This window comes from Panthera onca, chromosome A2 (genome assembly GCF_046562875.1).
Source record: "Panthera onca isolate mPanOnc1 chromosome A2, mPanOnc1 haplotype 2, whole genome shotgun sequence".
In the NCBI taxonomy this organism is placed as follows: domain Eukaryota; kingdom Metazoa; phylum Chordata; class Mammalia; order Carnivora; family Felidae; genus Panthera; species Panthera onca.
Window position 1 is genome coordinate 15,652,524 of NC_138340.1, and position 12,231 is coordinate 15,664,754.

General features: G+C 49.8%; 1 protein-coding gene and 1 long non-coding RNA gene across 2 annotated transcripts in view; both read left to right on the forward strand.

The window, feature by feature from the left end:
* The window catches only part of SACM1L (SAC1 like phosphatidylinositide phosphatase), a 58,170-nt gene that overhangs the window by 42,617 nt on the left and 3,322 nt on the right, over window positions 1-12,231 (forward strand). The window contains exons 13-19 of the mRNA XM_078443157.2: window positions 3,450-3,548; window positions 6,256-6,394; window positions 8,484-8,553; window positions 8,672-8,744; window positions 9,757-9,850; window positions 9,968-10,060; window positions 10,712-10,769. Of these exons, the coding sequence (XP_078299283.1) occupies window positions 3,450-3,548; window positions 6,256-6,394; window positions 8,484-8,553; window positions 8,672-8,744; window positions 9,757-9,850; window positions 9,968-10,060; window positions 10,712-10,769 (626 nt within the window). The remainder of the gene's footprint in view (window positions 1-3,449; window positions 3,549-6,255; window positions 6,395-8,483; window positions 8,554-8,671; window positions 8,745-9,756; window positions 9,851-9,967; window positions 10,061-10,711; window positions 10,770-12,231) is intronic.
* LOC132678470 (uncharacterized) lies at window positions 3,555-4,266 on the forward strand. Its single transcript, XR_009609616.1, has 2 exons — window positions 3,555-3,737; window positions 3,982-4,266. It is a non-coding gene; the product is annotated as an uncharacterized LOC132678470 (long non-coding RNA).

Consider the following 12,231-nt stretch of genomic DNA (forward strand, 5'->3'; position numbering starts at 1 on the left):
TCCCTTTTACAAGGAAGTCATGACCCTACTGATGAAAGTCTTCCGTAAAACAGCGTGGCCTGGGGCATAAGGCGAACTTCTGAAAAGCAGGGGCTGCCCTTTGCTACTTTAGGCTCCTTCATAGGAAGCCTTCTTCTGGATGGCAGGGGAAACCTGTATTCCATATTTCTGCCTTTTTTTTGTTTCGATGCTAGATCAAAGCATGATTACGTTGGCTTGAAATTTTCTCTGGCATAATTGATATTGCAGAGTAACTTCTTAACGGTCAGATTTTAATGTACTTCTGTGAAAGTTTAGTCCCTGATCACAATCCCCTCCTTGAGGCTTTGTGTTGCCTGACCACGAGGTCGCGAATTTCACTTCCTCGTGATTGCTTGGTGTGGTGTCTGTGGTCCTGAGCGCCACCCGAGTTGAAGAAACGTCCACTTGCATGGTGGCCTCGTCCGGAGCAGTGGCTTTGCCTCTGCAGGTCACCAGGCAGCAGTTGCAGACTGTGCAGCCTTGTGCAAAGAGGGGGGTCCTGAAACATCAGCAGTTGCCCTGTGGGAAGGTGCAAGGTGGTGAGCCCATTTGGAGCTTTTCTGCAGCAAGAAACGGCCGGAGGGGGGGCGTGTACTGTGGTAGCAGATGGTCACAGGCATGGGGTTGGGGGGAGACTTCCCCAAAGAAATGGAATTGGGTTATTTGGGGAGAAATGTCTTTAGCCTAAGAGAAATATTTTCCTAATTTTCGTCAATGTTTGTTTATTTTTTTTGAGGGAGAGAGCATGCGTGCACGAGTGGGGAAGGCGGGGGGTGGGGGAAGGGGGGGGAGACACAGAATCCGAAGCAGCTCCAGGCTCCGAGGGCCGGATGTGGGGCTCAAACTCACAGACTGCGAGATCATGACCTGAGCCAAAGTTGGACGCTTAACCGATTGAGCCACCCAGGTGCCCCTAACCTATGAGCAGTTTTAAACATGCACAAAAATAGAATGATACAGTGAACCTTTGGGGAAGATTTTCAGTGTATTTTGTCCAGCTCAAAGCTCTGGCAAATTCATCAGACCTCCCTCCCCCCAGCACACACACTCCACGTACACTCCTGCCTTCTCACAGTAGAACTTTCTTAAACCCCTTCAAAGGACTCCGAGGAGGGTTCCTAAGCAGGGTGTGCCTCACAGCCCTCAGAGGAACTTACTCAAACGTACCTTAGACCTGGACAATTACAGTCTCTGGGTTTGGAGTCCAACGTGCATATTCTGGGAAAAGTTTGACTTCTGGCTCCTGGGCATACCCCTTGTTCGGGCCCTCTGCCCCAGAGGGCCTCCACAGGCCTGCTTGCCTCCGTGAGTTCGTAGCAGCGGCTGACTTGGAGAACTTGAGGCATAAGTCAGAGTCTTAGGTTATGCCCTTGGTGTCCTGGGGAACTTGGAGGGCACCTACTGCCCGCACCTGAAGAGGGAACTCCCAGAGCTATTGTCTTTTCCCTCCCGTGAGCTCTAAACACCACCAGACAGAGGAACATGTTAAAAAGGATATAATTTAGGAAACATATAATTTTATAATATTTATGTATACACACACACGCACATATATATATATGTACACATACATATATATATACACATATACACACATACATATGTATATTATAGATTCGTGGGTTCGAGTCCCACATTGGGCTCTGTGCTGACAGCTCAGAGCCTGGAGCCTGCTTCGGATTCTGTGTCTCCCTCTCTCTCTACCCCTTGCCTGCTCACATTCTCTCTCTCTCTCTCTCTCTCAAAAATAAACATTAAAGGTTAAAAACTATATATGTATAGTTTTTATTTAGTAGATAAGTATTCTGGCAGGGAGAGCAGAGCAGTCTGTTACAAAGTGAAATTAAATGGTAGACTTTCTGTCCTCTCTCATTTGTCTGTTGGACTTACTCACTTTTGAGTTGTTTAATGATTGTTGCTTTGAGTAAATTAAGTAAATTAAGTTGGTGGATTTGTGAGTGACCCAAGGAGAAAGGTCACACACTTGCCCTTCTGAGGAATGGTGGGCCTCGTTAGCAGTGGGAAGTTTTTCTTTCGGGAACTGGGTGGGAAGAAAATGAGCCGTGCGAGGTGATGTGTCTCTAAGGGTTTCTTCCTAGAACTTTGAAAGAAGTAGAACCGCTGGACTGTCGGGGTCAGAAGCAAAATGATGTATTTAAAACCGTTCACTGTCCAACTACAACTGTGCAGCTCATTCTTAGAGGATATAAATGTGATTTTAGAAGGATGGAAGCTTAAGAATCCAAATGCATTTAGGTGCTGGTGAGCTGCTTCAGTCCTTGAAGCCGGTCCAGGGCCGTTGCTTGTGGGAGCAAGCACTGGGTGGGAGCACTCCAAAGGTGACTGTCACACTGCCGCTCTTGTGAGAGCTGCCTTCGGAAACCCCCCCCCCGCCAGCCCAGTCTTCTCAGAGTGTGGCCTCTTGGCTTGCTAGCCCCTGTTACTGTACTGATTTCTAAGGATGCCGTTCTCCGCTCAGTGGGAGAACCGCTGAAGCAGTAAGAAACCACACCGCCCCGGGGTGGGAGTCTCCCTGGATGTGTGGACAGGCCCATGCTCCGCCGACGCTCCTTTGGTCTGTTGGGACTTAGCGGGGGTCACATGAGAGCGGATATGCCTCGTCTGAATTTCACTCTGTGGACCAGAACATCATGCCCTTCCAGGCCTCTTGCTTTATGGCTTGACTTGATTCCTGGCTCCCTTGACTTTCAGGAACTAGTCCGTGATTTTTTTGCCCCCTCTCAGTTGGCAACATTTTCCAGCTCGTGGTAGGACACCTTCACCGTCAGAGTGTTCTGACCTTAAGAATTGTGCCTATTAAATATCAGAGAACCGAAAACGACCCGTGACGCATTGACAGAAGGTTCTCTCTGCCACATCTATGCGAGATGTATAGATACTGATAAAGGAAGTGAATGCTTTGATTTGTTAAAGCGATGAACAGAAACTAACCAGCCTGGGGACCATGCCGCGTGTGTTCCTCTCACAACCCCTAGGGCAAGTCCGACGCTCAGTCTGATCCTCCTTGGACGGAATTGAGCTGGACCATTTTGAACATTTTCATCTGTTTGAAAAATGATAAAAAAAAAAAAAGGACCCTATTCTTTGTACATTGGGGTAGAGAATAAATATACACTGGGTACTCCATACTCATTTGGACAAGGCTCCCTTATACTATATACCCGATGCTGTGCCTGAGTTCACTTCTGCATTTGCAGGACTTCTATACTCCTGTCGGAGGGCCCCTAGAAGAACATGTGAAGATACGTGTGTGTGTGTGAGAGAGAGAGAGAGAGAGAGAGAGAGAGAGAGAAGGAGGAGCACTCTGCTCAGACAGAGAGAGGAAAGTCAGCTTATGAACATAGTAACGGCGGAAGGAAAAAATGACTCCTCTTTGCTCATTACCTGCGGATCTTTTCTTTCGGCAGATACATTGCCTTCGACTTCCATAAAGAATGTAAAAATATGAGATGGGACCGACTGAGTATTCTGATGGACCAGGTAGCAGAAATGCAGGATGAGCTAAGGTAAGCTGTATCTTTTCCCGTGGAGGTCGAGGGAGGAGGTCCGCGTGTAGACGGAGCATGGTTAGCACACATTATCTGGTGGACTTACGAACACAGCGTGCTGGGTTGACCACGCTGGTTTGGACTCTTAGTTTTTAGTCCCTTTGTTGTTGGAAAGATGAGACTTAGTGGCTTTAAAAATATTTTTAGGTTCTTTTCTTTTCTTTTTTTTTTTTTAATGTTTTTATTTATTTTTGAGACAGAGGGAGGCAGAGCATGAGCAGGGGAGGGGCAGAGAGAGAGAGGGAGACACAGAATCGGACGCAGGCTCCAGGCTCCGTGCTGTCAGCACAGAGCCCGACGCGGGGCTCGAACTCACGGGCCGTGAGATCATGACCTGAGCCAAAGTCGGCCGCTTCACCGACTGAGCCACCCAGGCGCCCCTATTTTTTAGGTTCTTAAAAACAACCCAAGGCCAGGTATTTTCACATTTTTATGAATCTGCTTCCACATTTACGAAGTTTCCCTAGTTGGAGCTAGCGTACCACTATTTTATATTCCGTTGTTTTGACTAAACATTCCATCACGGATACTTTGATATTTCGTCGTTACCCTACCTGGTCTTCGTCATGATGGTGTTTAACGGCTTTTCTGTACTCCCCCGTGTCACCCTACAGGCTCAGCTAAGTGTTCTTTTTCATCCTAGGCATCCTGGCTTGTTTCCTTGTCTCTTCCCCCCCACAAAACATGTGCTGCAGCGAATCACTCTGGGCGTGTCTATTCTCACTTCTGTTCGGTGATTCCCTAAAATAAAGTCTTGAGAGCAGGGCTAATAGTTCAAAGGGTCCGAATAACTTCATGGTACTTTCCGAACGTGTTTGGCAAGTTATTTGCTGTGTCGGCCTACGGGTTTACTGTCCTCTAAGCATAGGTCAATCTTTACTGATTCTAAAGACAGAAGAAGGGATCTCGAAGTCGACTGCTCTGTCGTTTTGTTCCATCTGGGCATATTTCTGACCCCGGCAACCCCCATGCATTTTTTCGTGTCAGTTCCACAGTAATACAGTAAAACCTGTCGTGTAGGCATTTCTCAGTTTTTAAAAATGTTTCGTATGCCTATTAAGTAGTCGGCGACGGTTAGTTAAATCTGCTCGTTTTCTATGCGGTTTTGTCATGAGCAGCTAGTGAAGGGCAGTTGACGTGCACCATTATTGGGCTGCAGTGACACTGGCCGGACCTGGGACGCTGTCGGAGGAGGTGGCTCCTGGGGTTCGCCCATGAATCACTGCCCCCACAAGAGTGTGAGAAAAGACAGACGCCAGAGTCTGTCCCCCACCGCGCTCTGTGTTCCACAGGGACAGTGGAACTTTCCCCAGTGCCCTGCACAGGGCCTCTCTGGACACTTTCTCCTGGGGTTTTGGGGAAGGTGGAAAGAATCTGGGCTTTGGGGTGTGACCTGTCTCGTTTTGAAATGTTTGCTTCTTATCAGCCATGTGATCAAGACAGTTGTCTTCAAACCTTGGTTTCTCCGTTTGTAAAGTGCAGATAATAATACCTACCTCATAGACTTAGTGTGTAGTTTAAGAAATGATATTTATCAAATACCCAGGACATACTCTGTAAGTACTAACAGCATGCTAACACCCACGTGCACTCATGCACACCTGTGTATATACACCAGCTCTAAACGAACCTCACCAAGTCTGCGTGAATCTCGTGTAGATTTTTAGCCTAAACGCATTCTTTCAGGCCCTTATTTTTAAGGTCATAATTTGGATTTGGCCTGTGGTGAGTCTGTTGTGTTTCCCTGCTCCATTTCGGTTTGGGGGAGTAATTACAACGAGATCACTTCGTGGTGTTCATCGTTTGCTCGGTCCCACACGCTCCGTTCAGCGCTGCGTGTGTTACGCAATCCCGTCGGGACCGGAGGGGTGCCGTCCCCTCCACCCTGTGGGTGAGAACTTTGGTTCTGAGAGACCAGGGCAATGACTTGAAGTTACACAGCCAGTGAGTGGCCTAAGGGGAGCTCGTGGCTCACTGCCAGAGTCCACGCTCTTCCCCGCTACGCTGCCCGTTGTCCAGAGTTTGAGTTCAGAGCATTATCTGAGGAAATTGTTAAAAATGAATGAGACACAGGAACTGAGAACCGTGATTGGCTCCGGGGTGGACATGTGGGTGGTGAAGGGGAGAAAGGGAACCTCATTTTTCAAGTAACACCGTATTGAACTTTATAAACTCCGTCCTTTTGCATATTTAACCCAGGATTCTTAACGCACAGTTTCCAGCCTTTGCTTGAGAGATGCTGACTTGAGTTCATCTCGAGGCCAAGTGCGTTCGGTTTAAAAAAAAAAAAAACAGCTCAGGGAATTCCGATACAGACGGTGTAGGGACCGTGCTTCGAGAAGTCTGATCTACAGGACGTAGATAAACAGCTGTGTCGGAGGGGGCCTGCTCTGGCCTCGGGGACGCCCCTCGGCCCTGCCGGTTCGTGTCTCCGCGAGCTGACCTCCAGTGCCGCGGTGCGTGTTTGGACAGGGGCTGTCTCGCCTCTGCTTTTCAGATGTCTTTTGTTTTTGGCTCTGTACTAATCCAATACCCCTCGGGCCACACGTTGCCCTTCTGAACTTCTCATTTGCCAGTTGTCCACAATGTTGCAGACCATCAGCAGCAGGGCGCTCGTGCGTCGGACTGCCTTTGCTATGAGGGTGTTTATACAAATATGTTGTAGTTATTTTCTAGTGGACTCCGCCGGCATGGTGGTGGCAAGCCAGGAGGGCGTGTTCCGCAGCAACTGCATGGACTGTCTGGACAGGACCAACGTGATCCAGAGCCTGCTGGCCCGCCGCTCGCTCCAGGCCCAGCTCCAGGTGCAAACGCTTTTTTCCTTCTGTTAAGTCAACAGTGCAGCCCCGAAGTAGCGAAGCTACATTGACGAAATCGTTACCAGCCAAAACAAACAACAGAAAACATTTCACCTTGCTCCCCACCCTAAACCACCTGTTTTCGGTTTTGTGTCTTTCCACCTGTGGACGTGCACATTTCTGTACCTGCGGTCGGTGTGTGCGTACGTGGTGTCGTTTGTTCGTTCAGATTTTATTTTTAAGTCAGCTCTACACCCAACATGGGGCTCGAACCCACAACCCGGAGATCAAGAGTCGCAGGCTCCACCTGCTGAGCCAGCCAGGCGCCCCGTACAGTTTCTGATATTTCCTTTTCCTCCAGCGTTACACACAGCCATCATTTTTAAGAGTTGCACTTACTGGGTTGTTGCATTTTTGGCTTATAAGTAACACTGCAGAGAATATATCTTGGTGTGTTGTCTTTAGCTTGAATGCTTCCCTTGGGGTTCATTCCTAGAAGTAGAATTTGCTGCGTCAAAGAGAATACGCTCTCCGAGAGGGTCATGCCAGGTTACACTGGTACCAGTGAGACACTGGTAAACTGGTCAGCATGGTTGGTGAATCCGGTTCATTGAACTCTTGCCGGCCTTACGTGTTCTTATTTAAAACTTTTCTATTTTAATAGAGTGGTGCCTCAAGGTTAAGTTTTCGTTTGCATCTCTTTTATTACTGAAGCCCAGAGTTCCAGATAACATTGGCATTTTTTTTTTTTAAATTTTTTAACGTTTATTTATTTTTGAGACAAAGAGACAGAGCATGAACGGGGGAGGGTCAGAGAGAGGGAGACACAGAATCTGAAACAGGCTCCAGACTCTGAGCGGTCAGCACAGAGCCCGACACGGGGCTCGAACCCACGGACCGCGAGATCATGACCCGAGCCGAAGTCGGCCGCTTAACCGACTGAGCCACCCAGACGCCCCAACATTGGCATTTATTATGAGGGGGCAAACAGAATGCATGCCAAATGGCTTCCTGCCCCAGATGGTTAGCTTTGTTTATGACAGTCCAACTTCGTTTATGGTAATTTTATGATACCAGGAATTGTGGAAGCAAAACACCTCCTTTAAAATGAATGGTCCTTGACTCCTAGTAGGTAACACAGGCCAGAGGAGCGGTTTCCCTGTTGGAGCATGCTCTAGTTTGTGTTGTACCTTGTCCTCCTTAATCTGATGGATTTACTTCAGAGTGTATTTTTTGATGGAAACAATGGTAGCAAGGAAAGAAAAGGAAACAATAGTAACAGCGGTTGTTTCCAAGTCCGATAAACAAAAACCTATTTAATAGGTTCTATAATCGGTACTTAACTATTTCACATGCTAAATGCAGTACTGAACAACCTAAGCCACGTTTCCAAGACTCTACGCATCAGTTCGGCTATGGTGGGGACTCCAGGCATACCTCCCCCCCCCCCCCCCACCCGCTCCCGCCACCACCAGCTAAAGGTCATGGAGGGCAGGTGGAAAGGCCATTCTGGGGTAGAAATGGGGAGATGTGGTCTCAGGTGAACAGTGAAGATGGGGGTTCTGAGAGTGCTGAGGTCCAAGACAAAGACCAGGGCAGGGGATCCTGATCTGTGGTCAGTGACCCCTGAAGGGGTTCCACAGCAGGATTCGGGATGCCAGGGAATCCTCTGAGATCCTCTGAGTCTGTGGGGAGGAAAGGGAAGGCTGGAGGTGACGGGAACAGCAGGGAGGCTAGAGGGTGCAGGCGGTGGGAGGTGGGGGTTGGCAGGGAAGGACGAGGTGATGGCTGGGATGCTGCCGCAGCCTTCCCTTTCCCTCCCCCTTTCCCTCTGCCCCTCTTCCTGCAGGGCCGGGGGAGTGCTGGGGCCCGGGGTGAGTGGGGGCCGCGGGACAAGGAGCCCTCAGAGGCTCTGTGGCCTGGCCTGGGGCACGGGCGGGGGGACGTGGGGAACTGGGGCGCCCCCTGTGTGCAAGGACAGCATCTCTACCTGCAGCTGGGAACCGCATGCTACCAGCCGGGACTGTCTGCTCTTCTTCCCGAGCTGTGTGTGCGAAACCCGTTACGCTTGAGCACGGTGTGCTTCTTATTCCAGAGACTGGGAGTGTTGCACGTGGGACAGAAGCTTGAAGAACAACACGATTTTGAGAAGATTTACAAAAACGGTAGGTAACTTCTTTCATAGGGGCCGGGTTACTCGCGTTGTGAAATAGATTAATAATTTGGATTTAGAGACTCTGGCTCCCACGTTCGTCGTCAGTTGATTTTTCCTTGTTCTCACAGCCTGGGCCGACAACGCAAATGCGTGTGCCAAGCAGTACGCGGGCACTGGCGCCTTGAAGACGGACTTCACCAGGCAAGCCGTGCTTTTCAGCTACCACTTCAGACCCGTGGCTCTCGCGTCTGGTGCACACGTTAGGATCACCCGGCAGCTGTGGGACAGTGGCCAAAGCCCAGCCCCCGGGGCCTCGGTTCACAGCAGTCAAGTCGGGCTCGGTGGGGGGTGAGGCCCAGGCGCCGGTGGCTTCCCGGCCTGCCTGTGGTTCTGCTGCGCGGAGAGCGAACGGCGGCCCCTCGGCCCTTCCCGAGCCCTGCGGAGCCCCTGGGTCAGTGGGGTCTGACTCGGCAGGGGCGGGGCGGGGCGGGGCCTGAGGTTCTGTGCCTCAGGGAAGCGGCCGGGGATGCCGATGCCACGTTCAAGGGCCACGCTGCCAGTGAGAGGTTAAGACCTGGTGAGTTTGGTTTTCTGCCAGACGGATTCTCTGGGAACAAGTGAAGATTCCTAGACTCTGCTGTTCTAACCACCTCACCTGGGCCTCTCATCTCATTTTTTTTTCTTTTTTTTTTCTTCTTTAATGTTTATTTTGAAAGAGAGCATGAGCGGGGGAGGGGCAGAGAGACAGGGAGACACAGAACCCCAAGCAGGCTCTGCGCTGTCAGCACGGAGCCTGACACGGGACTCTGTCTCACGAACCCTGAGATCATGACCTGAGCTGAAATCAAGAGTCGGACACTTAACGCACTGAGCCACCAGGGATGATTTTTTTTTCTTTAATGTTTTTATTTTTGAAGGAGAGAGAGAGCATGAGCGGGGGAGGAGCAAAGAGAGAGGGAGACATAGAATTTTGAAGCAGGCTCCAGGCTCTGAGCTGTCAGCACAGAGCCTGACGTGTGGCTCGAACCCCCAGACTGCGAGATCATGACCTGAGCCGAAGTCGGACGCTTAACCGCTGAACCACCCGGGCGCCCCAGGATTTTTAAAATCTCTGTAATTCACTTTACGCCCGTACCACATACTTTCCAGCCATAAAACTGGGGAAGAATGTAATATACAAATCTGTAATTTGAGATTCACCTCTTTTGACCAGAACCGGGAAGAGAACTCAGCTGGGACTGGTCATGGACGGCTGGAACTCGCTAATACGCTATTACAAGAACAACTTCTCCGATGGCTTCAGGCAGGTAAGTCTGTATTTGCTGCTCGTCTTTGCTCATTCGGCCGCTGCGTCTTTGTACTGTCCCTGAGTAATGTAACTACATCCAAGTGGGGAGTTCTTAATCTCCTTTTTTCTGTTCTAGGATTCCATAGACTTATTTCTTGGGAACTACTCAGTGGACGAATTAGAATCTCATAGTCCTTTAAGTGTTCCACGGGATTTGAAATTCCTGGCTGTAAGAAACCTTTCTGTTTTTCAAGTTTGTAAAAGCACTGTGTCTGAAGGTACAGACAGTGGCGTCTCCCCTTGATTTGAAACCTAATGTGTGGTCCTAAAGGGACTGTAAATACTCGGTTTCCCTGAGGAGAAGATGAGGGAGAGGAGTAAAATAACTTTGGTGTCTGTGTTCCTGCACACTCGACTGCCTTCCTGAGAGCACACGAGCCCGAGGGAGGGTGGAGGGTCTCTCGTTCCAGGAAGATTCTACTCCCCTTACGCTGGGGGGTTGCGGGAGGCACACCTGACATGTGGAAGGCAGGGTATGTTTTTGACGCTTATCCCCTTTGTGACTCCTCTGTTCACCAGACTTAGCTGGGGCTTCTCTGGGGTCTTCTCCAGCGGGCAGAGGGTCCCGGAATGGAGGGGGCTGGCGCCTCCCTCACCTGTCAGGGCCATCGCCACGCTTCTTCAGCTCTTGTGACCTGACAGTCTGGCGACTTGGGCAGTTGGGGTCCCACCGCCTAAGTAATGATGTTTTGCTAGAAAAAGATACTTTGTGTGTTAGATTGCAGAAGAGTCTTACTTACCCTTTTTCAAGCGAAGACCCCCACCGGTCGAGCAGAATTCTCGTCTGATGGTCTCTCTCTCTCTCCGTTTGCCTTTCCAGTTGCCTATTATCATGGTTGTTGCCTTCTCGATGTGCATTATCTGTTTGCTGATGGCTGGTGAGTCTGCCCTTATTTCACATTCTTGCACTAACTTCTGAGAACACGGGGCTTCCTTGTACGGCATCTTGAGATTGTGAGTCTGCTCAGCCCTTGATGTCCCCTGCAGGGTTCAGTGAGCCGAGCGAGCAGCTGTGACGGTCCTTACATGTGACAGGAGAAAAACACATACTTCCTTTTACTGATAATTAGTGCTGATTTATTTAAGATTTTAAAATATTTTTCTTTTTTTTTTTTAAGTTTATTTATTTTGAGAGAGAGAGTGAGCAAGTGCACACACGTGTACGTGCGAGCAGGGGAGGGGCAGAGAGAGGGAGAGAGAATCCGAAGCAGGCTCCAGGCTTTGAGCATCAGCACAGAGCCAGATGCAGGGCTCGAACTCACAAACTGTGAGATCATGACCTGAGCTCAAGTTGGACACTTGATTGACTGATCCACCCGGGTGCCCCTGATGTTTTAATCTTCATAACTGTGCTTGATTTTTTTTCACAAGTGAAACATTATACATTTTTTTGTAACCTTTTTTTTTTTTTTCACTGAGCAATGTAAACATTTCCCTGCGTTCTTTATTTTTAATGGCTGCATTAAAATCCATTTATGAGGGCGCCCTGGTGGCTCAGCCGGTTGAGCGTCTGACTCTTGATTTTGGCTCAGGTCGTAATCCCAGCGTCGTGGGATCGAGCCCCACGTTGGGCTCAGCACGGGGCGTGGAGCCTGTGTAAGGTTCTCTCCCTGCTCGCACTCTGTCTCTGCCTAAAATTAAAACAAAAGGGGAGGGAGGAAGGAAGGAAAAGAAACCCATTTATGGGTATGTAGTTTATTTAAACAACCACCTATTAGTAGACAAATAAATGTTAATAAGTTAATACGCTATCACTAAATTTTATCACATTGTGAGCAGAATTGCCCAAGAACTTGTGCTTAGGCATCTTTGCTGTTTTTCTCTTTTCTCATCATTTTCCTGTGTCACTGAAGCTGATGAGCACTTGGGACTAAAGTGTCTCCGTCGAGTGTGGTGCGGTGCTGTGGCAGTTGGAGGCCGGGACTCGGTTGCACTGGGCTCTGAGGGGCAGCCTCAGCGGCTCTGGAGGCTGGCCTCCTCCAGCCTTCCGCTCTGTCCGGGTCTGCGGGCCGGCTTGTCGGGACGCCGCCTGGACGTCCCCTCCTCACCGCCGTCTCAGATCACGGCAAAAGTCTGTGAGCTGAGGACCCTTAACCACCAGCCCCCTTCGCGCACACCTTGCTGGTGTGGTCCCTGTAATCCCCTCGGTGTTCGGCACCATGGACGGTCCCGACGTGGGGGAAGGAGCCCCTCTTGTTACTCTAGGGCAGGGGTTAGCAAGCGTTGTTCTGTAAAGAGCAAGATAGTGCATAGTTTAGACTTCCCAAACTACATGGGGTCTCTGGGGCACGTCGCGTGTTACCACTCTTTAAAAACGTAAAAAACGTTCTTGTTCACGGC